We start from the raw sequence: 24717 nt of genomic DNA, 5'->3' as shown, positions 1-24717 counted from the left end.
CAAAGCTCTGCAGACAATGGGGAAAGAGATGCCTCGGAAATGGAGTTGGGAGGAAAGATTCCGCTCAGAGTTGTGCCAAGGTGCTGGGAAGCCCCAGGGAGCGTGTGGGAGTCTCCTGCCCTCCCGTGTGTCTCGCTACACTTTCCCTGCACCACCCTTCCCTGTTCCCAGGCATGTAAAAGGGCAGAGACTCTTAAACCCCGCTCTTCCCCCGTGAACAAGCGCCAGAGCAGCGCTGGGGAATAAAGGCTCAGCGGGCAGCATCAGCGCTCCCCTCGCTGCCCAGCCCTTCTCCTCCCCCGGCGCTGCTCCGCTCCTGCCCATCCCTACCTGCCTCTCCCAGCCGCTCCCCTGCGCCGTGCGGGCTCCGCTGCCGCTATTTAAGCGCAGCCCCAGCGGCTGGCGAGGGCTGTGTCGCTTTAAGGCACATGTGATGCTCTCCCGAGCAGGGATGTGTTGAAATAGCTGCGCTCCCTCCGGCGCTCGCACCGCCGCCTCGCTGGCCGCCCGAGCGGAGCCGGGGCTGCGCTGCCCGCGCCCGGAGAGCTGCCGCTCCTCCTCGCCCCGAAGTGTCCTGCGAGCTGCGAATCGCCTCAAGATCACTTCAAAGGGCTCGCCGAGCAGAAGGGGATGCTAGGAAATGATTTAAAGGTGAAAATGAGAAGGTTTCCACCCCTCAAACCTTGGCCACTTTTCTGACGGCGGGCTGAGAGCTCAGATGTCTTCTTTACTCTGGAAACAGGATTTGTAACGAAAAAGAGATTTTTTTTTTTTTTCTGCTTTTAATCCTGATAAAGAAGATTATTGGGAAGCTATAAAAGAAATCCCTCATTGTGATACAGATGGATTTAAAAAAGTATTAGATCTTTCCGATGAACACTACTAGAGTGCTCTGCTCTTGGTTGGATTACTCAGGTAAGGAGCTTCCTCAGGATTTAAGATTCAGAAAGCAGATCTGGAACTCGTCAGATAATAAGTGGAATATGCTCACTGCTGTGTTTCCGTACTAATGATAAGATGATCTGTGGGTAAAATTGTGTATCTGACAGTTTGCTGACAAACAAGTGCATGAAGAAATGTTTGTAAGGAATGCCGGGGTTGGAGCAAAGCTAGTTTGAAATAGTGCAGTTTGAAAGAGGTTTTATATTAAAAAATAAAAGCTAATAATAAAACCTGAGTGGGTACAGTAAATCTGCTGTCCATGTGCTAAGAACATGATGCCAGAGGAAAGACGCAGGAGCATTTAGCAGGTTGTGGAAGTTTGGCTTTGTTTCGGTCTTTGGCTGGGATTTTTAAAGTTCGGTTTAGATAACCTGAATACCTGAAATTCTCCTACGTGAGACTCACCTTTCCCTTTGCCTTGTGGTTTAAAAAGCACGGGAACACCAATTATGACAAGAAGGTGTTAATTCCTGAAGACACGGGAAGCCTCACGGGAGCTCCCTGATCTGAGGGGATTGAATCTCTTTTGCAAGATAAATGGGTCTAAAAAGAGAGAAGAAAAAGTGCATTGGATACTGCAAAGCAAACAGTTGGAAATGAAATTAATTATACACCAAGCAGTGCATCAAGCACTCAGTGCAGAGAAAGGAAGAGGCTCATGCTGATCAAAATAATGTTTTGGTATTCTCTATTAATTATACTTGTCAGTTTATGTGGTTCATTTCAACTAATTAGACTTAAAAAGCTTCCCAAAGACTGTGCTGCTTCAAAATCGGGTGTGGGGGGGAGGGAATATTTATATGCATAAATTTTATTACCTCTGTATTTCGCTATTTTAATATTGTTCATCCTTCTACTGTAGAAATCAGAAATCCCCTGATATCACATAGAGACTTTTTTTTTTTTTGGTAAAGACATGATTTTTTCTCCATGTGAGAGATTTAATCTTTCAAAGTCTTTCTTGCTCCGTGAAAATGATGCTCTGCTGATTGGATTATTAGATAGAGAGCAGCATCCCGTCATTGGCTGAGTGAGGAGAGTGCCTGAAGTTTGATTAATTTGGCCATCTGAAATGCAGCAGAAGGTGCTGTTGAGGGAACTGGACGATGTGTAGCGTAGCTGAGCCTTGCAAACCTCCTGTTCCTTGCAGGCACTGAGAAAGAGCTGCTGAAGTTAACAAGTCACAGGGAAATTCACTTAGTACAGCCATGAACAAAAGCATGAGAAAAACACAGTTGTCTGTACTGGATGGCCAAGTACATCAGCACCAGGAGACAAAGAAATTGCTTTTTCCCTTGGCAAAGGGAATATTTTTTCAATGTTGACACAATCTGCTTAGTGAAAACATCAAATCTTCTATAGAATATATCTGAAATTCAGTCTGGCCATACTCCAGTCCTTGTACATGCACAGGTCGAACAAAAGGAAGCTGATTTCATCTGGGGATTAGAACATAATTCTGAGAAACAATTACTTTGTTTGGTAGACAGAAGCATGGTTAATAATTAATGCTTGCAAAAGTAAAAAACCAAACAATGTACTGTTACCTTCTTGGTCAGTAATAGCCTTTCAGTTTTGGGGATGGAGTATTTTGCCAATGTGTCTTGGATATCTGAGGATACTTTATGCCTTTCTGCAATGTGTTTAAAGCAGTTTTGCTCCTGCCTGAATGTCATGTTGGTTTTTTCAAGCTGGTGGTGTGATTTTTTTAAAATTTAGTTTATATTTTTAACTCCCCTGTAAATTCAGCCATGGATCAGTGTGAGAACATTTTCCAGCTTCTATTTATATTGTGGGATTTTTTTTTAGTCTTCAGATTATTACAGTTTGATTTTTTTACCACTGAATTATTAAAGTTATCCAGGCTGTGTTGTTGTCTCTTTACCTCAGCTGTCCTTTTTGGGCATGACCTTTGCTGTACAACAATTGCATCCTGCAGGGGGAAATAATAACCAAAAGGCATTTAGCAAAAGGAGTGAAAAAGAAAAATATTAACAATACTGTTGTAATGGAAGCTGACTATTCTGTGTGCTGTAAGGCATTGGATAATAATGTGTGTCTAATATTTTGTTTAGAGAATGGCAGTGGTCTCTGCAATGTCCTGGGTCCTGTATTTGTGGATAAGTGCCTGTGCAATGCTGCTCTGTCAGGGGTCCCTCCATCACACTTTCCAGCAGCATCACCTGCACAGACCAGGTAGGACTGAGCTCAGCTCTGGGCTTGCAGGCTCTCTGCCCGTGCTTGTGTCTGTCTTGATAAATGATTGACTAATCAAAATTCCTTTGATCAGTGAAGTTTCATGGGTTGCTTGCCTTTCTATTGCACAGCATCTGTTTTTTGGTGAGTCCAATGTGTGTTGTGCTTTGCCAATCTGATGTGGGAACAGTCCTCCCTTACTGTCATTTTCTAACAATTTCCCAGCATTAGAATCCAGTTTTGGAAAACAGTTCAGTTTCTCTGTCCTCATTTCTCTCTCCCCTTCTCCCCATTTGGTGAAGTTCTGGAATGTCTGTATAACTTGGACACTGTGACAGCACAGGTTTGGAGAACTTTGTACTTACCTGACCCAAACTGGGCATGGCTTGGTCCTTAAAACACCAACACCAAACCTCCCTCTGTCACCTGTGTGTGCTGCAGGTCAGGAATAAATGAGACACACATTCTGAGGTTCTCAAGTCTACCCCTGAGAACTGATGGGGATGCAATAGTGTGGCCTGGTGGAGAATTTGGGACTGTGAATAGAATGCAATGCCAGGATAAATGCCACAGGTTAGCAGTGGAGAGCACAGCTCACTTGGATCTGCAGGGACAGCACAGCAGTGGTTTTACTGTGTTTTTATTAACAGGAATGGATCACATAACTTTTTCAACTGCTAAAAATTGCATTTTGAAGAATGTGCTGTGCTAAAAATTGAGGTGTTGGCATATTTGAGCACAGTATTTTCATCTGGTTAAAATTAGATGGGCCAAGAGTGTCACTTAATGAATTTGGATCCACAGAAAAGGTGGGAGAGGCTTTAACAGTTGTAGAAATGAAAGACAGAAAATGTTAACTCACAGTGATGACTCATTTTACAATGTGGCAATTAATATTTTAATGCTTTTTGATCTAATGTCATCCCTTCAAAGACAAATGGTCTTGAACCACAAGTCTCTGGCAATTTTAAAACTCCAAGTTTTAAAGTAAGTTAAACTCCCAAGTACATTTCTTGCCCAGAAGTCACAGGTATTGACACTGACTTGGTTTCTTGTAATAAAACATACATAGTATAGAGGAATAGACCAAAATCCTTGCTGGGCCAGCTCTCAGTGCCCATTTTAGAGCATCAGATTACCCAGAGGTGTTACCTTTACCAGCTGGCACTGGAAGTTTGGGAGTGCTTGGAGTTTGAGGGGTGAGGGTCTTAGTTGGGACTTGCAGAGATTTATTACAATGCAATCATCAGTAATGCTGCTGGTTATTTGAGTGTGTCCCTAGTGAGGGAAATACAGAAAAACAGCCCAGCTAAACAGATATGTAAAAGGAAAATGTAATATCATTTTGTGGAATCAGTTGAAACAAGTGACATTATGAGAAAAAATGAGAGCTGGGCAGATCCAGAGCTCTGCAACATTTGCCTAAGCTTGAAAAATCACCTTTTTTATGAGGCAAGAACAGCAAGACACCGAATGCATACCAAATGTTGGGGAAATGTGAAAAATGACAAAATCTTTCACTCAGAGATGTGCTACAGATAGAGTGAAGGTTTTACAGCTGCCTCATCACCTACTTAGAAGCAGCCAAGCTTTCCCTCCTGCGAGCCTGGCTCAGGCAGCTTCTCTGCACCCTACATGAATAAGATTGATGGTGTTCTGATCCCAGGCAGCCAATTTCAGTCTCTCAAGAAATAATCCACTACATTGACAGATGAGTGGAATTTGACATGATGTTCACCTCGAATTCAGATTGTGCTGCACCTGGGAAGTACCAGCCAGTGAGTGTCCTTTAGGGAAACTGTTAGATATTTTGGACAATTTCTGCTGTCACAACAGAAAATCAAAACAGTGGGTTTTTTTTTTATAAGGCCATGAATTTGCAGTCTGCCAACTGAATGTGAAAGGTTGTACATAAGAGGGATGGAAATATGTTAACTAGCAAACTGAGTGATTTTAATGTATTCAACTGCAGTCCCTGAGCACACCCTATTTTTCATATTTATATTATTAGGAATGCATAGTTTACTTTTAGTTAGAAACTGTGTAAGTAAGATTAAAATGTTCAGCCAAATAAAAGTGAATAAAAAATGGATGCAGATGAGCCAAGGCATAATTTCAGCGATTTAATATTTGGTATATGAAATTTCAACTTATTGAATCATGACAAATATAGCTGTAATCAATAGCATCCTCAGCACATCTTTTCTTTCAGTTTGTGATCTTCCATGGATAATGAGATGCTCTAAAATAAGAGAATTTGTGCAGTTCAGCTCCATCATGGGGCCACTTCGGTACAAGATAATTAAAAGGCAGGTTCCACCCCAGCTTGTGCTTCTCATACTTGATGAATAGAAGAGTCTCACTGAGCACAGGAAGGTGCAGGTAAAAGATAAAATCCTCTTGGAGTGTATTTAGCATAATAAACTTGAACTGAACACAGTGGATTAGCAGAGTGAATATATCCATCTGGACTACTGCAGTTAATCCAGTTTTGAAACCCTGGAAATCAAGGGCAATGTATAAAAAGGTTAGTTTATCATCAGAGATTTGAGCTTGATCTTTTTTTTTTCCATCCTGAAACTTTCTTAAGCAAGTATCTGAACAGGCTGAAATAGATTTGTACACACTGTGCAATCACAAAAGCTTAAAGTCTCTTTTCAGTGCAGTATAATTTTTCATTTTTATAATTCAGTACTTCTTTATTCAGTTAGATGACTTAGCAGAAGGTATGAACCTGGAAACAAATGTGATAAACTGTTCTACATGGCAGTATTTGTGATTGACTGTGGCTTTATTTTCTGTGAAATGTTGGCAGGTGGGCACAGGTAGTAAGGGCATAATAAATACTGCTTGCTGATAAGATGAATGATGCTGTATTATTTGGGCCTGTTCATTAATTCTTTCTTGTCTCATTAACACGGTGAGAAGGTTGAGTGCTGCTCTTTAGTGCCTGTAAGTATTGATGCCTGTTCCTTTTGCCCTGGGTAGGTGAGGAGGAGGAGACTTTGGAGTAAATCTGCACAACCCCATTGCAGTGTAATTCCCCTTGGGCAATACTCATGCCTTTCTGCAGGGTTTTTTTTATGACTATATTTCATTTTCATGAAAATCATGTTAGGCAAAGGATGTGTGAAAGCATTCACAGGAAATAACTTTATGTGGAAACAAATCTCCATCTCCTCTGCAAGCTTGTCATTCCTGGGTGATTTAAGGAGAAACAGTGGTAATGAAAAGAATTCTGCATTGGTTGTTTTAGTCTCTAAGACACACACAGTTTTAGGGCTGTTGAAATGGCCTGAGGGTTAGAGTGGACATGTGATTTGCAGAGTTATCTGAGTGATAGTGATTATCTGTGATAGTTCATTGATCATCTGATTGACAAGATTGACCCTCCCAGCAATAGGAAGTAGATGTTGGCATTTGGTGACAAAACAAGATATTAGCAAACTACAGGAGTCAAGTTTAAAAAAAAAAAATTCAAAAAGCAGCCATCACCCTTTCAATCACGCAATTCTTTACAAAATTTTGTCTTTGTTCCATGACAAGGTATTAGATCTGTCAGCTAATCACAGGTGACAACAGTGGCTGTGTGTTACTTGGAAGGACATGGGATTCACCTGTAAGTTTGTACAAATGAATTAGGTACACATCAAGTTAGTCTTGTGTGCAGTGTAAAGATCTAAGGCAGACACAAGCAGGAAAATGTACCTACTGTAGCACTGCTGACATTTGCAAATATGTTAATTAAAAATAGGCCTGTTCAGAGGAAGAAATCATGGACTGAATCAAGGCTGGAATTTTATGATGCTAAACATGAAGTACCTTTTATTGTGACAGCAGTTAATGATGTGCCTATTAAAAATCTTCTCAAGAAGTGATTCTCTATACCTCATATTGTGAGATGGAAAAAATCAGTCTCAAAGCAGTTCTGCACCAACTAACAAGGAACATCAACCTAAGGATGCTCTGAGCATGTTTCTCAGTAGACAGCATTTTGCAGAAACTGGAGTCTGTGGCTCTGAGCAGAAAATGTCTTAGTTCTGATCTTAGCCTTCCCACTGATTTTTGATAGCCTTTGGGTAAACCACATATTTTCACTTTTCAAAAGATCTGCTATTTTCATATGCCTCATATATGTGGCTATTCAGTTCCAAACAGACTGGGTTTTGAATCTAATTCCCCAGAAAAGTGTAAATAAAATAGATCTTTACTTTGTAGAACAATTGAGATGTGGAAGGTAAATTCAATAGGATTTTTGCTCTTGGTATTGACTGAAGCAAGTGTAGCCCTAGGTAGTTAATATATATAAATACAGAGTTTCTATGATTAGCAAGAATTGTGTTTCATTAATCACATGGTGTGAATGCAAACTGTTGTCTTCAGTACACAATATTCAAATTGCCAGGCACCATCACAGCCAGCCATGGCCGTGAAGGGTGACAACTAATGTTTCTTCCTGTGTTAATTAAAATGAGCAAATTTTTAAGCTGATTCAGTTTTCATTTTCACCAGTAAATGCACAGGAAGCACCACAGTGCTCTGGTCTGTTCAGTCAGAAAATCCTGCTCACAGTGAGGTGTTCCAGTCACTCACTGGAAAGATCTCCCTTGTGCTACCTTTGCTGTACACACCTGGCCTTCACAGGCTGCTCTTGAAAATGTGAAACTACCAACTGCTAAGTGAAGAAATCCAGGTTGGAAGTCCCTACTGTGTTCCTGGTCACATACAAAATACATTCGGATGTATGTGGACACGGATTTGTTTAGGAGGAGAACTGATGTGACAAAATCAACACTTAAGGATGAGGTAGGGTTTCTAGCAGCATGATGGCAATGAACTGCCTGCTGTGCTTGTGTGATGCACTTGTTTACAGCAGCAGACTTGATCAGAAGTATTGCACCCTGTGATTTTGATTTCTTGGTTTTTGGGGTTTTTTTTTTTCTGAAAAATCAAACTTCCAAAACAAAACCAGCATGGCTCCAGGGTGTGCTTGCAGATAGGGTCAGCTGTGGGGAGTTTAGGGGTCTGTAAGCTGTTGCCTGAGACACAGGGAAGTGAAGGGGAAAGGATAGGTTGGCATTGCTGGGGTCAGCCAGTCCTGCCTGGCTGGTCAGGGGCAGGAGGAGGACAGCTGGGGAAAGCTGTCACCACACTGCTGGGTGTGATGCCTGATTACTCCTGATCCAGGGAGAGGGAGCTACCTGAAGGAGCAGGTGTTGCAGCTCGATGGGCTGTGAAGAGCAGCGTGGCCAAGGTGTGCAGTGAGACCCTGAACAGCCCATGGTGCCCAGCCAGGCTCCCCAGGAGCTGCTGCAAGTGTGGCTGCATTCCCTGGCGATGCAGGAGATTCCCTGTATTCCCGTGGTCACCCTCAAAGGGGCAGGGGCAGAGTGCTCATGGAGGAACGATGGGATGTCCCTGCTGTGTGTTCAGTCCCTGTGCTCTGCTTTAGTCCCCCTGCTCTGTCCCTTCTCCTGGCCATGTTCCTGTCCCCATCCATGCCACTTCAGACCCTCAGGCAGGTGCAAAGCAAATCCCTCCTGGCATGGCAGCAGCTGCCCTGGGGAAACAGGGACCACAAAACCCCTCTGGCAGCATCTCCTGCTCCCACACCTTTGCTGAGCTTCCCTCTCCAGCACAGCCCTGGGGCTCTGGTGAATCATGCAGGGACCTTTCCCTGCACAGCACTATTTTTTAGCTCTCTGCCACAGCGTTAAAGACTCTGAGAATTCATACTGGGCTGGTTAAGTCCCAAGGAAAATTTGGCACCTACAAATATAAACCCCAAAGGCAAACTACATTGCTCTGCACTGAAGTATTTCTGCTGATAGCATCAGAAACATGCCTTTAATGATTAGCCTGCTTTAGTCCAAGGCTCATTTATATTTTAAAAGGTAATATCCGAGTGCATTGCTTCATAAGATTGATGTGTTTTCTCCCATAAGGTTGATATTATTTTATCCTGTACCGTCTACAATCATTGTATTTCCTTTTGAATGTTTTCCTTTCCACTCTGTGAAACCAACCTTTGCCCTGAGCAAGATTTTTGGGTTTTTTGCTGGTGGGATTCAGCATTTTTTTTCTGTTTTCAGGTGCCCTGTGCAGAACAGTTTTCTCCAGCTGAACTTATTCTTTTGCATGGGAGTGATGCTGTAGCTTTCAGTTCATTGTGCCCTGGGTAGGGAGCACGAGGACTGCAGCACAGTTGGAGTCTAAATTTATGAGACTCAGCCAGTGATGCACAATGGGGAATCGGGGGTGTAAATTAAGCTGAATGAAGTTACAAAGCCCAGTGTTTCTGTGACTCACATTTCTACGCTCTATTTAGAAGATTGTTTTTTGACATCTCTTGCATTCTGTATTTCTTTGGAATTACAGTTTTCCCCTTTTCCTTCACAGTGGGTAAAGAAGCCACTCCTGCCCTTCTTGAAAGGTCACTTCAGTGACAGCAGGTCCAGGATCCCTGTTGCTATCATGATAATCAATAACTGCTTCCTAATATTCCATTGTAATCCTTATTTTACTTTGAGAAAACAGCCTGGCTTGAGAGCTTCACTGATGTCAGGAATGGAGGATTTTATGAGTTTTTGGGTCATGTGAAAGTGATTCCTTGAGAAGGACCAAGTGAAGTGCAGTACATAAATACTTGTGGTGCAGTGTCTCTGAGTTACAAGTTGCCCAGTGAATAACTTGCTCTCCACGAGCAGCTCCCACCCAGCCTCACGTGCTGGGAGATTTTTGGAATTGGGCACAGATATTTCTTCCATAAGCAGTTAGGTTTTATGTGTATACCATCTACCTTAACGCTCACTAAATGAATAAGCAACCAAAAACCAGCTTAAACAGTGATCCTTGTCTCTTGATTATCAGGAGAGTTCTTGGTTCAGATTAAAGATTGTTTTTAATCCATCCTCCTGCATGATCCAAAGCTCCTGCTGGATTCATTTAGTTTTCTCTAGATGACAAATCTGAATCAAGAGCCTTCACTGTGAACCTACCAAAAACACAGTGAGCAAAATACACTTTCAGATGGATTGTGTGCAAGTGAAAGTTATATCCATGCAGAACTTGATTGGACAGCTCCAGGAATGTATATATCAGTTAGCTGGAAAGTGGGGAACCTGAGGCTCTGATTTTCCTGGGTAGTAAATAATCTCAGCAGCCAAAGGCTCCATAGATCAGCCTGGGTGCAGGCAAGAGCCTCAGGATCTAAACTGCACACACTCTGATAAAACTTTATTTTTAGTGTCCTCATTAATGCTCTCTCTCTCTGCTGCTAAATATTTCTGGCAAGCAAGGCTTCAGTGCAATTGTACCGTGGTGTTCAGGATTTATTAATTATAATCTTTTCTTGCAGAGTCTATTTATATTTGATCATGACATTAATTGGTTGCCAAAACAAACTAGAGTTAATGGTGTTTAATTAAGTGGTTGAGAGCAAGCAAGGACATTTTATTTGGAAAATTGGTTTCATTGATTTATATGTTTGTTTCTTAAAAGAACATGCAGAAATGAAGGGAACCTATTGGTTAGCACCACTTTCCTGCTTGCTGCCCAGGAATCACAGTAACACAGTGGTGACTTTGAACGTGTTCAAGAGTTTTAAAGTATCTGTAGTTGATATATTTGCCTATATAAACATATTTAGAAGTAAGTGTTCCCATTCTGGATCATTCTGAATTTAAATAAAACCTAAAATCAGACAGAAGTGAGATCAAGTAACACTGAAATTATCAATAAGGTAATATCCTGAACACTGCATTTTGAAAAATGCATTTCAGGGAAAATCTTACCTTCATTTCTGGTCTGGATAAAGGTGCTGTGGGTAAAGAAGGTATGGTAAGATACACTGAAAAGATGAATAGATAGGTATTTCCTGTAATTACATTAATAAAAAACCGATTATAGCATTTCTGTGATATAGTAATTTCTATGTTTTCTATCATGTCTTTCAAAATTGGCTAATTTTACAGTTCAGAAACGTTCAAACACCAGCCTATTCCACATTTTAATGCCAAAATTGGAACTGAGTACAAAATTGTGAGGACTTAATACTTGAGGGTTTAGTTTGTTTATAGGAATCAGTTTCCGAAGTTTAAACTTTAAAAAGTAGTTCAATATCTTTGTGTCTTTATTTCTGCCTTGATATTCCTCTTTGGGGAAAAAAAAAAGTCTTTACAAGGTATCAGCAGCTACCCAAACCAAACCATCATCCTGGTAGAGGCATAAATCCTCTCTGGACGGATAAATTCAAATCTACCGGTGGGTATTTCTTTCCCAAGAGGAATCAAGACCTGAGAGAGCTCAAATTCAATACCAATGTGGACATGAGGAAGGTCTTGTGTGTCCTTTGGCTGATACCAGCTCTTGTTTTGGTTTAGAGCAGCACTGAAATAAAGAAGTCTGGTGTTTTCAGAAATTGCCCTTTTTTAAACGAGGCTGCACCTTTCATCAAACAGCAGAGATCTGGGCAAAACTCTTGCTAAAATCATAAGCTCTCCAGGCTAAACTAACACTATTTACTGTGATTGTCATTAACTCATTAAATTCCTCTTTTTTGGTTACCTGCATGGGATGCTTTCAAATTTGGGTGGTCAGTCACCAGAAGTCACTACTGTGTTAAACAATAAAAGCTCAAGGGATGAGTTGAAGCTCAGAGAGGTTTCTGAGTTTGTAATTTGTTTCAATGTGCTGGAGCAGGTATCTGACAGAGAATGACTGTGTCTAACCCAGCTCCCACATCTGTAGTATAATTATTTCTGTAGTAATATCTTTCTGGGAGGCTTTAAAATGCAGCATTTTTTTTCATTCAGGTAATCAGAAACTGTCTGTCCACAGCTGAAATCTCAGTGCTTTCTCCATCAAGACAGCTGCCTGGGTGGTGTTTATCCTAACCTTGAGTTTCTCCAACAAATAAATGACTCCTTTAGTTCTAATTTAGTTTCTCTTGGTATTTCTGTTATCTCTTTCTAGTTGGCAGGCAAGGAAATCAGATGTGCATCAAATGAAACCATTTGTCATGGATTAGTGCATGCAAATGCCTTGATAACAGCAGCAGACAAAAGCTGTGAGTGTCTGAACACTGATTTAGGAAGGGAAAATTAACAAGGCCAAAGCAGCACTGATAGCTGTCCCTAAATGAGATTATTCAATGCCTGGGAGCAAGGCAACACTTCTGTGCCCTCCCTTGACATTTGTCCTCTACTGAAATCTTACGACATTAAGGGAATTCACAGTGAATCCTGTAAAGTGTGGAAGTGTCCATGGCAGCTCCTGGCTTTCCCAGGACTATAAACCCATCAGGACCTTCCTTCTGGCTATTAAAACCTCTCTGTGTCCCCAGCAGAGGTGGCTGTGGGGCTCACAGGTGGGTAAAAACAGAGAAAAGACATTAATGATCCTCCAGCATTGTGTATCCCATTTGCCACAGCACATTGGGAATCTGGAGAGCTGCCAGGCAGGACAGTCAGTGAATCCTCTAGAGGGTGAATGTATCTTCCTCAATGACTTCCTTGGAATTATTTTGCATTTCTTTCTTTCCCTGAGGGCAGAATTGGGTAATTGTTTAATGCTGATTCTTTCTGTTGATAACACGCTGAATTGAATGAGTTGACAGTGGTTATTAGATATTTATCTCATGCTGGTCACGGTTATTCCAGTTCCATTATGAGTCTGGTTGGTCTCTTTTGAGTCCTAAAATGTGAGCTCTGGAGTTCCCCACTCAGACGATGGTGGGAGGAGGAGCTGAAACACTGTTGTAGGAAGGGGGATTTTGAGATGCCCTGACTGGGAGCAGACTGTGGGCAATGAGCATCCTGGGCACACTGTGTTTCTAACCCTCCAAAACCACCCCTGGGACATCACCAGACACAGAGGCTGTCATTTAGTGTGAGGTCTAAAATGTAGGCAGATTACCCACTGGTTTCTGTAGGTTTATATCCTGTTCCAATCTTTATTTTCCCCCCCACTGTTTAATCTATTTCTAAATTTGTCTCCCTTCCTCTCAATCAGTTTCCTTTATTTTCTCTAAATCTTCCTTTATATAAGCTCTTATGGCTCTCACTTTTGGAAAAGGCCCTCTGAACCTCCTCCTTTTAGCCAATGCACCTTGCTGGGGTGTTTGAGCAACAAAATTCTTTTCAATTTCATCCCAGTTTGAAAATGAGCGATATCTCAATAAAGTAAATAGTTTCAAACAGTTCTATTTTAAAAGCATCAAAATGGAGCTGTGTGATCCAAAGGCTTGAAATGCTAAAATGCATTTCCTGCTTCCTGATATTGACACCATTGATTAAGTGCTTTCTAAGAAAAACTGGGGAAAATATAAATCATAACCTCTTCTACCCACGGGAAAAAACTATTTCTGTTGATCAGAATCTTCTAGTGGGAAAGATTTTATGATGTTTTCTGTTGTGTTCACACCCCACACATGGTGGATCGAGCAGTTCTTTGTACCAGTGAATCCTCAGAGCTTCAGGCTGTGCAAGTCCCTCCCAAACCATCTCCTTAGGTGAAGTGAATTATTTCTTATGTTCCGTTTTTGTTTTCCAGCCTATCAAAGGAAAAGGTGCAATCTGTAGTGTCTAGAGATGGAAACAAACTGCAAAGCAGTATGACATTTATACTGAAGTCCCTCTGATGAGCATTGTGGTCTTTTAGTATGCTGCTCCCTACATCTGAGGGGCTATGCCTTTAACAGGTGAGAAGAGATTATCCCTTAGTCCTGACAGAATCTGTGAATCAAAACCTGTAGGGGAAATTCAGGCAGAGTTTGGAATGCAAACCTGGGTTTAAATGTAATTACGGCAAAATAATTTTCTCCGTATAATGCATTATATGAATTAGGATCTTAAGTTTCAGAGAGCTTACTCTGAGCTGTGTCCTGTCTGCTTTCCAAGTGCTTTAATGTCCAGATGTCACACAGGAGCCAAAGATATGAACAAAACTCATATATACCTTTGTCAGGTGGGTTTATTCCATATTTTGATAGCACCTACAGGTCTCAGAGCATCACTTGCTATAAAGGCAGCACTGTTTTACAGAAACTCAACCGACAGCTGGTACTCAGGGCAGACTCCCATCCTGAGTGCTGTGGCCTTGGCATGGCCTGATGTGCAATCCAAGTGCTGCTCTGAGCCGGGTGATGGATCAGGGAGCCTCTCTGCTCCCTCTTTTCAGGGGATCAAGTGCTTTGCTGTAAGCCAACGTCACGCTGGCTTACACTTGCATGGTGGCTGAGCTGTAATCTCTCAGCCCCTGCCCCAGCTGAGAGGTGTAAAGAGCCCTGACAGTGCTGCTGCTCAATTGACAAACAAGTTGTGCCTCTCAGGGAATGTTTCCCTGCCCAGGGAATGTCCAGTGTGAAGCTTCCCAGTTTTTACTGAACTGCTTCCTTTAAGAGGTGAGAAGATTTGGCTTGTTTTAGGAAAAAAAGGTTTCCTCTTTAATGTTTCTCACTTGGAGACTAACAGAGTTTAGTGCTGTGCTTCCCGCTTTTCCCAGACAGTGTAAAATGGATTCTACATGTGTATGTAGAATGTAACTCCATGTACTTTTTGAAATGTGTCTGACTTGCAAATATTACCTGCCCACTGTTATTCAGTGCACTTGCAGGCCACCTACAGCAACATGGAAACTTGTGTCAAGATAAATGTCTTCTTATAAAGGGAAAAAAAAAATCAGACTATTTCATTTGCTATAATTGGTAAAAAACCCCTTAATCTCTTGATTGATTCTAAAAACACAGATTGCTTTGGGGAGAGCCCTAAAAGATCTGTCCCAAAAGAGGACTAGGCCTTGAGAATCAAAGTAAGACTTGATTCCATCTGTACTGATGAACTAATGTAAAAAATGCTTATTGAGTCTCTTGTGGTGATAAGCTTTCACATGCTTGAGTAATTATAGCAAATTTTCTCTTCTATTGTGACAATTGTTTATTTTTTAGTTTGAGGGAGTACAGGGTAACAGTCTTCATTTTGAAAAGCAGCGTTGCTTTTGTTGCGTGACTAAAGCAGTGTAAATAATTGAATTTTTTTTTATATGACAGCCAAAGCAAGATATCAAGTGTTGGTTTGGTGCAGTATTTACATTTTGAAATTAGTTTAGAACCACTCGATTGTTTTTCTGACTAAGTGGAAAAGAAAAAAAAGAGAAAACAAAACATGAAACAGTTTGACAAATTTCTAGACACCGAAAGAAGAGCAAGGAAAAGGCCAGATAAATGAAAAAGACTAGGGATGGTGCTGCTTCTTTCCTTAAATAGATTTAATTCCGAGTATCTCTAATCAGAAGTCGTGTACTGCTCTAGGGGCTGACTCTCCATCTTTCTCCCTAAAGTAGAGCTGTGGTGTTAAGATATGGCTGGAAGGGAGAGTGCCTTCCAACAGCTCTTCAGTTTTACACTTGGAATAAATAAATAAGCAAGCAGGGATGAGACATCAGGATTTTTCTCTCACTTGTTATGAGACAGCAAAAAAAGCCCAGTTCATTGCTCTCAGGCTTCATGGGTAAGGTCATGTTTTATGGAAGGCTGGATGGGCTTTGAGGCAGTCTCTAATGCTGCCAAAAAGGGAGGAGATGGAGAAGAGAGGTCTAAAATCTCTGCCTGTGCTGCAGCTGAGTACATGGCTCTGCTCTGAGCTGGTGGGAGCAGTTGCCCCATTCAGGTCATTCAGAGCTTAATATATGTGGAAAGGAGGTTTCAACAAACAGAGGATGTGTGTTACAAAAGCAGCCTGTTGGAAAGTTTGCCCTCTAGACAGGGAACACAGATTTTGCTTTCATTCAGAAGAAAGTTGAATCACTGCCCCTAACTCTCAGAGAGCTGAGAGTTTAGACTCTGCTATTCTGCTAGAAATAGACTTCCTGCTATTCTGCTGCATTTGAACTCAAGGCTTGACCTGTAGCTTCTCTCTGAGTTTTGGGGAGGCCAAGGCTGCAGCAGCCTCAGCAGAGCCCTGCCTGTGACCTCTGCCCATCCATTCTGGAGCCCCAGGGAGGGAAGGCAAAGCTTTGACAAACTCTTGTTTGTCTGCAATGCTGGTGTGTTTTGCTGACTTCAGTCATCTCAAGACCTTTGCTAATTTAATGAGCACATTTCCCTCGTCAGTGTGACAATTATCCATGCCAGACACCAACACTCCTCCTTTAATACACATCTGCAGCAGTTATTCTGCTGTCCTTGAAGAAACTCAGACTGAAATATTACTTTGAGAGATGCTTTTAGTTTTTGTTTGTTTGTTTTTTTAACAAAGTCTTAGTATTAGAAATGTGTTTCTTTATCTCAGTGATAACATCTGCTTTTGTCATTTTCATGTAAACTCATCTCTGCCTTGCACAGCACCCCAGTTCTCCTCTTCCAGAGAAAGCAGCAGTGAAGCTCTGTGTGATCTAATATCAATCACTGAATCCAGCAGTTATGAAAACTGCATCTAATTGTGCCTTTTTCATTACAGGGAGGGTGAAGGGGATTGTGGTGGTATTCCCATGTGGCCATATTTCTTTTAAAGTAGTAAATGAGTAAATGAGTTGGGGGTTATGTGCCAGGAGACCTTTAGTGAAATATACAGACTTGTGGAAAAAAAAAACCCAAACAAAACAAAAAACTCCCAAACTTCTGGTAGGAACATATCCCTTTCAGGCTGATCCAAATTCGAGTAAATTTGAAAGAGAGATTGAGTTCTGATGCCTTGGGTTTGGCCAGGTTTTGGTGGCAGGAGGGGGACTACAGAGGTGGTTTCAGTGAGAAACCTCCAGAAGCTTTCCCATGTCTGACAGAGCAGGAGCCTGAGGCTCTGGGATGGAGCTGCTGGTCAAGGTTAAGCCCATCAGAGAAGGTGGCATCAACAATAATATAGTGATTTGGGAAGGAGGGAGGGAATTTGGGACTGAAGCTCAGCCTGGGAAGAAGGGAGAGGTGGGAGGGAAGGTGTTATTGAGGTTTATTTTTATTTCTCATTATCCTGCTCTGGCTTGGTTATAGATTAAACTGATTTCCCCAAGAGAAGTCTATTTTGCTCTGACAGTAACTGGTGAGTGGTCTCTCCCTGCCCTGCCTCTCATCACATCACATTCCATTTTGTCTCTCCTGTCCAGCTGAGAAGAGCAAGGATGGAATAGCTTTGGTGGGCACTTGACATCCAGCCAGCCTCACCCCACCACACCAAGGGTTTGGGTTTTTTTATTTTTCAGCAGCCCAAAGCACAAATCTCTTTCCAAAGCCTTGTGATGGCTGTTGAAGTCCCAGCCCAGTTTTGTGTGACATCTTTTCATGTTGTTACCCAACTCAGTGGATGATCTGTTGCTGCCAAATCTTAGAGCCCCAACTTTCTGCCAGCAGAAATAGAATAGGGTGTAAAACACTTAGGATTTTGATGGCCCTTCATGTGGAATAGAAAATGTAGATTCATTTCATAGCTGACAAAGAGCTGATTATTTATGTTTCTTAGAAAACAACCAAGAACGTCCAAGAATCTTTTTTTACCATTATGGATGACTTCCCTTGTATTTTCACATCGTTCTTTTTTGAATCATGACAAAGTGAGATTAAACAACAAACAGCCCCTGAGATCTGTCATTTTTTTTCCCAATGATTTGCATAGGATGGTGCCCATAAATTATGGAGGCAGTTACTGGATACTGTGAATGCACAAATACTTTGTGATATAATTTTGAGAAGCATCTTGTGTATTATATCTGCAGAGGATAATGATACTATTCTATAAAAAAAGCTGCTAAACGTTTTCAGGACACTAAACTTTGAGGCAAGGGTGCTAATCTTTTTCTTTTTTAACACAAAATTGAGAAGTTTATGCTGGATTATATAACACTCTGCCTACCTCTCTTCTTATTTCTTTAAACGTCAAAAACCAAAAAATCCTTCAAGTTTTGGACATGCTCCTTTGTCTGAAGTGTCTCCTCCTTCTGTAAATGGGGAGCTTGGGAAAGATGCTATCAGAAAAGGAGCCTTAATTTTGTTCTGCTGCAAAGACTCCTTATTTATGGCTGCTGTTATTTTATGTTTTCCCTTCATTACTTTTTGAGGGTGGACAGAGGAAGGGGGCAATGTATCATGTCCCAAAATGAGAATGTGTGGATATGCACATGGCCAGGCTTGCCTAACATTTTTGTTCTCTGTGGTGCAGGAATATTCACCACAAGTGAATATTCACCACAAGTGAATATTCACCACAAGTACATTACCTCAGCTTGTAGTGCAGAGACCTATTTTTGGTGTGCAGAGCTGGATTCTGCCCTCACTTTCTTCACATGATTTCCCTTTGCTCTTTCCTAATTTCTTGTCTCACAGTGAGATGTTCACAGCAGCAAGGTCTTAGTCCCTCTCGTGGGTAACTCAGTGCTAGAAGTTTCCCTTTGGCTGACCAGGTTTCACCATGATTTATTCAAATAGTCACAAGGGTTTGGGGTCTGGCTGCATTCCTGCAGGTCCTGATGAAGACTGAAATGTTTTCAGTCCTGCTGTTGCTGAGAGCATCTTTCCTCATTGTCCAGAGCCAGTCTGGAACGAGATGCTTCCCTTGGGACCAGGGCTTGTCACGGACCAAAGCAGCAGGAATGGCATTGTGAAGGGACAGCAGAAAATCCATCCCTGTGCTGCATTGGCCACGGGAAATGGATGCTGCTGCCTTCTTCAGATTCCCCTCCACTCCCTGGGAGAATTTCTGCAGCTGCCCTAGCAGCAGGGAATATTTCTCTCTGCAGCTGCAGGGACAAGGTGTGCCAGGGCTGCCCTGGCTGGGCAGCAGCAGCACCTCAGCCCTGCAGGAGCTCAGCACACACTGATTTTCCATGTTCATTTTCCCCACAGCCCCAGGGCAGTCTGGCTGTGTCTGTCCTGAGGCACAGCTCTGGCAGGCTGGCAGGGCTGTGGTGAGCACACATTGTCCAGGTCTCCTGCCTCCACCAGGCAAAGGCAAAACCCCAGCTGGCCCAGGGCTTGAAAAGGTGCCACTGCAGGCACAGGGCTTCTGCCATTCTTTAGGTAAATCACTCACTCAAATCCCCTGATTTTTCATTGTTTGTTTTGTTCTGTCTAACCCCACCCCAAAAAAGAAGATATACTTCTAATACTTTTATTTTATGTTCTGTGTTCTTTTGGCCACAGCTGGGTAGACCTCAGTGCTCACAAGGATAGATTTTCTAAATGAAATACTTGAAATCATAAAGGGTAAATGGGTGAAACCTGAAACCAGCATCAATTACCCTGCCTTTTTTCTTCTCTAGAAATATTTTTCTTATTACATTTTGAATTATGATTCCTGTAACATATTCTAAAGAATATGTATTGACTCAAGTGCAGAGAATGCTCAAAGTGTCATTAAGTCCACCATGACTCTTTCTGCCAATATTTAATTTTTGGGTAAGTGCAAGTCATGCTGTAAACAAAAGCCATGGCAAACTGGGGGAAGGTAGTGCTTGTCTGTTCACAACACAGCTTTGCATCCATAGCTTTACTGTAATCCAAGTCATTTCCTGATATGCATTGCCCACGTTCTTATGGATTTCTTCCATGGGGGTTTCAGGCACTACACCCTTCTGTATGGGTGGTAAGACTCAGAAGCTGCAAATCCATGAAATCAATCCACTTGGTGATCTTCCAGTAAATAACACCTGAGTTTATGGTTTGTTCAGCTTTGTGATAGGTTATAGTTTGGATTTACAGCTGTTTGCCAGCCTGGTGGGCAGAGGGGTAAATCTGCTGCCCTTGGGAAGCTCCAGCCTGCAGAACCTCACCTGGTGTGATGCTCAGAGCCTGGCAGGGAGAGGATGCTTCAGTGATTCCCTGCTCCTGGTAGCTGTGACTGGGGATTTAGGAAATAGCAGGTTTTCTTTGCTTGCCAAACATTTTGATTCCATCACACTTCTGGTAGTGATAGGTATATTAATTATAATATTTATAATGTAATAGTTTATACCTCAAAAGAGTCAAATTGTAGATTAGGTTTAACTTTTAGCGCTTTTCCATACACAGATGCATATTATTTCTTTATTGGCAATATTAAGTCATGGTAGTTGAAGAGAATGATGCATCTGTTCTCAATTCATTTTTCCCCTTCTACCAGCATCATGCCAACATCACAGCATCTTGCCCAGCTGTCAGTATCTGAAGATGCTTTCCCTTGATAAGTCTCTTATATAGTTATATAATGTGAAAGAGTGGAGGATATAAAGATTTCCTCAGAATGCTTTCCTGTAACTTAATTTATATTTCTTAATTTTTCAAGGAGGGGAACTTTCCCACCTGTGAGGAGAAGAAAAGAGGTGGAGTGTGAAACGTTGTTCTTAATGGCAGCAATGAAAGTGTTCTGTGATTTGGGATGTTAGAGCAAGTCTGCTGGGAAATGGATTAGTAGGCCAGGAGAGGGTATTGTGATCAAAGTGCATAGTAAATTAATTTACCTCACACTCCTGCAATTTATCACATACATATCACCTCTACATGTGTAAAGATATATGAGTATGGATGTGATATTGCTCTAGTGCTTATATCTTATTCCTGAAACTAAATAATTTAACACTCCTGCTTTAACCTTATTGAAATATTAAAACCCTGCTATTCCTTAGATTTGCTTTTGTTACAACTGTCACATTAGATTTTTGTGTCATTATGACACCCATTCCTAGCTGCAGCCCAGACAGGTCTTTGGCTGATTAAATGGAAAGCAAAGCTGTTTGGGGCTGGTAAATGCAAAGAAATTTCATGATGAGCAAGGTCACACTTTAAAAAGTAGGAGGAATAACAGATTCACTGACATCAGGAGCCTTTTTAAAGAGAAGGTTTTCATTTGCTCCCTCTTGCAACTTTTGGCTCGTAGTCATTTCCCGTCTCTAGAGCAGCTCTGAGTGCTTTTTCAAGTTGCACTAGTTATGCTGCACAATTAGACTTGGCTGGCAAACACTTCATTAAAAATATCTACTTCAAAGCAAGATGAAAGAAGGCTTTCAGAGGTTTTGATGGAGAATGGAATAAAATAAAGATCCACCTATTGTTGAAAGGCCTCTAGGTCAGGGATTGGAGGTGCTGCAGTGAAGTTAGGCATGGAGAATTCACAGTTATGTCCTGGTCTGAATTATGGAGGGGGGAAGAGTTTTCCTCTGCTCCTCTTTGGCCAGGAAAGTGTCCTGACAAGGAGCTCTGCTCTCTCTGTGCCTTTGACCAAAACCTGCCTTGCTCCTCAGCAGTTCTGTCCCAAGAGTCTTCTCCTCAGAAAGCCTCAGCTGTACAGAATTTGTGCTACCAGGTTACAAAAAGATTCCCTCAGAAAAACCCCAATGATCTCAGTTCCTGTGCTCAGTGCAGAGGGGTGAGCTGGTCCCTGCTGCTCCTGGAGCTGGCAGAGGCTGCAGAGAGAGGATTTGCCTCTCTCCTGCCATCCCACAGCCTCTTCCCAATGATTCCTTGGCTCCTGTCTGCAGAGCATCCAATTTCTTTAGAATCCCTTTATTGCCTGTGTTCCTCTAATTAATTACTTATCTCCAGGTCTTTTAAAAATCTGTTAATTGGTGTATGTAGCTCTCTGTTTCCCCTAAAGTCTGAAACCATTTTAGGCACATCTTATCTAAGTGTACAATCAGCTAAATTAATACTAATTACAGTTTCCGAGGCTCTCTTGAATTTGTTTTCTGAAGGGAGAAAAGTTTTCTTGATGTTTGTTTATGAATAGAGGTCATGAATACCCCTGTATTAATCTTTTTTGATTACTAACACCTGATAACTCAGATTGCTTCTTCCTGAAGTATTTTTGGTTCAATTAATTTGCTTTTACTGCTGGATCTAACACAGATTCTGCTGTAGTAAATCACCTGCTAATGAAAGTACATCTTTTTAAATCAGTTCAGACTTGCCTTGTTAGACTTCTGTTTGAGAAAACAAATGTACGTGAAAATGCTTACAGAAAATGCAAATAAAAAATCCAGTTACTCAGATCATTAATTTTAGTTGAAATTTTTGAAGTGAAATACTGTGACCCTTAAAGTTGTTTGAGTGGGTTTGACCATCATCTGACTATTTTATTTTTTTTGCAATTTTTTAGCTTAGAATTATTAGTGTTTCTTGTAGGTTTTTCAGTCTATTTCAGTCTCAGAACCTGTACTATCAGCATGAAAATACAAGGAAACCATGAAATGTTTCCAGAAGCTCATGGAATGATGAGGTGGTATAAATATTGGAAGTCAGACTTCAAAACTGGCAAGAAAAAGGTGATGGAAGAAGTTGATTGTCTTGCATATGAGAAAATATTTCCCAAACAAGCAGTTGGCTCGTGGCTGAGTTTTCATCCTACTGTTGCTCCATCAGCACAACATAGCTCCAGGACCACATTGATTCAGTGACATTTTACCAGCACTGCCCAAAAAACTCAGGGCAGTAGATAATTGTTCCAGGGTTAGATATAAAAGCAACTTTAGACCTCTACCAAATGAAATTCATGGATGGCTCAGGTGAGGGATTTCAGATGATCCAAGTGACCCAGCAGAGACAGGAGGGAATGCTTGATCAGGACACTTTATCCTGACCAGGGCAAAATGAATCTGTTCCACTGAGGTGGAAAATTTGTCATGGCAGCTTTAGTTCAGTCCCTCGAGAGTGAGGCTGGTGTGAGGCTGGGTCTGCAGGTGGCAAAGAAGAGTTTGGGTCACCCAAAGGGAAGAAGGATGTAGTAATCATAAAGGAGAGGCCAAAAGTACAGAACCACTTTGCACTGTGTCAGACTCTTCACAATTCAGCCTGTGGTGGGATTGAAAAAATCAGATTAGAGACTTAGATAACTAATAAAGTAAACTGTAGATATATTTGGATACTTTTTTAGGTTGTAATACCTATTTAATGGTGTAATCTGGCTATTCAAATCTTAACTTCACGTCTCTAGTGCAAATCCTAGTGATGCCTGCACTAAGATCTGCACTTTTCTCCCTGATGTCCAAGATATCTGGTTCCTTTGATACAGTGTAGTTAGAACAACGTTCTTCTCTTGTCACAGCTGTAGCAGGACTCAATGCTATGTCAAATCTCAGTTTTTAGTGTTGTCCACTGTGAAAAATTCCACCCTGCCTGTAACATGAGTGTCATCTTCAGCTTGTGTCATCCTGGCCATGTGTGAATGCTGCTGCATGAGCCATCAGAGATGCAGTTGAAGTTTGAATGTGCAGTCAGAAGTCTTATTAAGGTTCTTGTTTCATGCTCTGATTATTTCCACCTTCTTTTGTTCTTTATAAGTTCTGTTGTGCTGTGCTGGTGTCTGTCCTTATCCTGTAGCTTGCCTTCCCTCTGTCCTGGTATCCCCTTTGCTATTGTATCAATTGTAAACTACCTGTTTTGATTTTTTTAATAGTATTTTTCACCCGTTCCCAGCAGATTTGTTTTCTGTTTGGTGTGTTGCACTTGCTGTGCTGTGTGCCTTGCACTGGGCAAGTTTTCCCATTGTTCATTCCCACAGTACTTTCTGTTCCCTCTCAAAGCCCCAAACCCCTTTGGCATTAGCTGCTGTTGGGATAGTGGATTAGGTGTGGCAGTTGGTCTGATACTCTATAACAACTTATCAATCACTGCAGAAAGAAAGATTATCTAAAGAAAGTCTACTTTCAAAGGCCTGTACTTAGGATAACAGATAAATTATCCTTAAACTCAGGTGGCTTTATCTGATCTACACCCCCTGGGATGGAGTGGTTTAGGTACCTAAATGCAGGTTTGTGCTTTCTGTGGATTTCAGCCACGACTTTTCAGGCATTTAGTTTAAAAGTTGCATCAGGGTTTCATTGCAGTGGGTCTGAGCTCTCTGAATATCCCCCTCTCATGAAAGCATTCTAGGCAATATCCACACAGTGCAAAGGGACCCTGAGGTGTCCTGTTTGGAGCTTGCAGCAGCTCCAGAGCCAGCACAGGAGCATCAGGACACACTCACTGTGTTCATTTGGCACCCTGCTAATTGGTACCCTGTTAATTTGGTGCCCTGCTTCCCAGGCTGGGCTGCTTCATGTTGCTTTAGTATCACGTGTTCATTGCAAATCTACTTTCTGCACTCAGGTGTTCAGGATAGACTATTTTAAAGCTGTTGTATCATCTTAGGGCCTCATAAGACCAAAATTCAGTATTTTGAGCATTATCTTAATTGCACACATTTGTGTTCATGCTATGTTTCTCAGATTTTGTTAATGAACTAAGTTATCACCAAAAATTATTAGAAGGTGTAGCTAAAATTTGGTATTGATTGACTCACTTATGCCTGTGGGTATGCATAATGTGGAGTGCCCTGGTTTATTAATCTGAGCCAAATTTTACTCTCTGAAAGAAGGAAGATGTTATTAAAGTGAAATATACGCGAATAGCCAGGCTATTGCCTTACAAACTGTGGTGATAAACCTGAGGCTTAGGTACTCGTGAAAATATCCCCTATGGAGAAGGACATGCATTTGTTTATAATAAGTCAGGGACTTAGAACAGGATTTCTGCTGGTGTTTGTAGCCCATGCCCTGGCAGCAGCCAGCAAGCTCTTAATTAGCATCTAGACCCAACTTTAGGGCCTCAAGGGTGACCTTCAGTAGAGGGGAGCAATCAGACACTTT

The 24717-nt window shown here is 41.7% G+C and overlaps 1 protein-coding gene across 2 annotated transcripts in view; it reads left to right on the top strand.

The window, feature by feature from the left end:
* Nucleotides 1-245: 245 nt before the first annotated feature.
* TAFA1 (TAFA chemokine like family member 1) overlaps nt 246-24717 on the top strand; it is a 203354-nt gene continuing 178882 nt past the window's right edge. The window contains exons 1-2 of one of the 2 annotated variants that reach the window (XM_085072330.1): nt 246-915; nt 3018-3138. In XM_085072330.1, the coding sequence (XP_084928456.1) occupies nt 3021-3138 (118 nt within the window). In that variant the 5' untranslated portion in view covers nt 246-915; nt 3018-3020. The remainder of the gene's footprint in view (nt 916-3017; nt 3139-24717) is intronic. The other variant, XM_085072329.1, reaches the window with a different exon arrangement.

This window comes from Lichenostomus cassidix, chromosome 12, assembly GCF_008360975.1.
Source record: "Lichenostomus cassidix isolate B80296 chromosome 12, HeHo_3.0, whole genome shotgun sequence".
NCBI classification, from domain to species: Eukaryota; Metazoa; Chordata; class Aves; order Passeriformes; family Meliphagidae; genus Lichenostomus; species Lichenostomus cassidix.
This window is presented reverse-complemented; position numbering and strand designations above follow the sequence as displayed.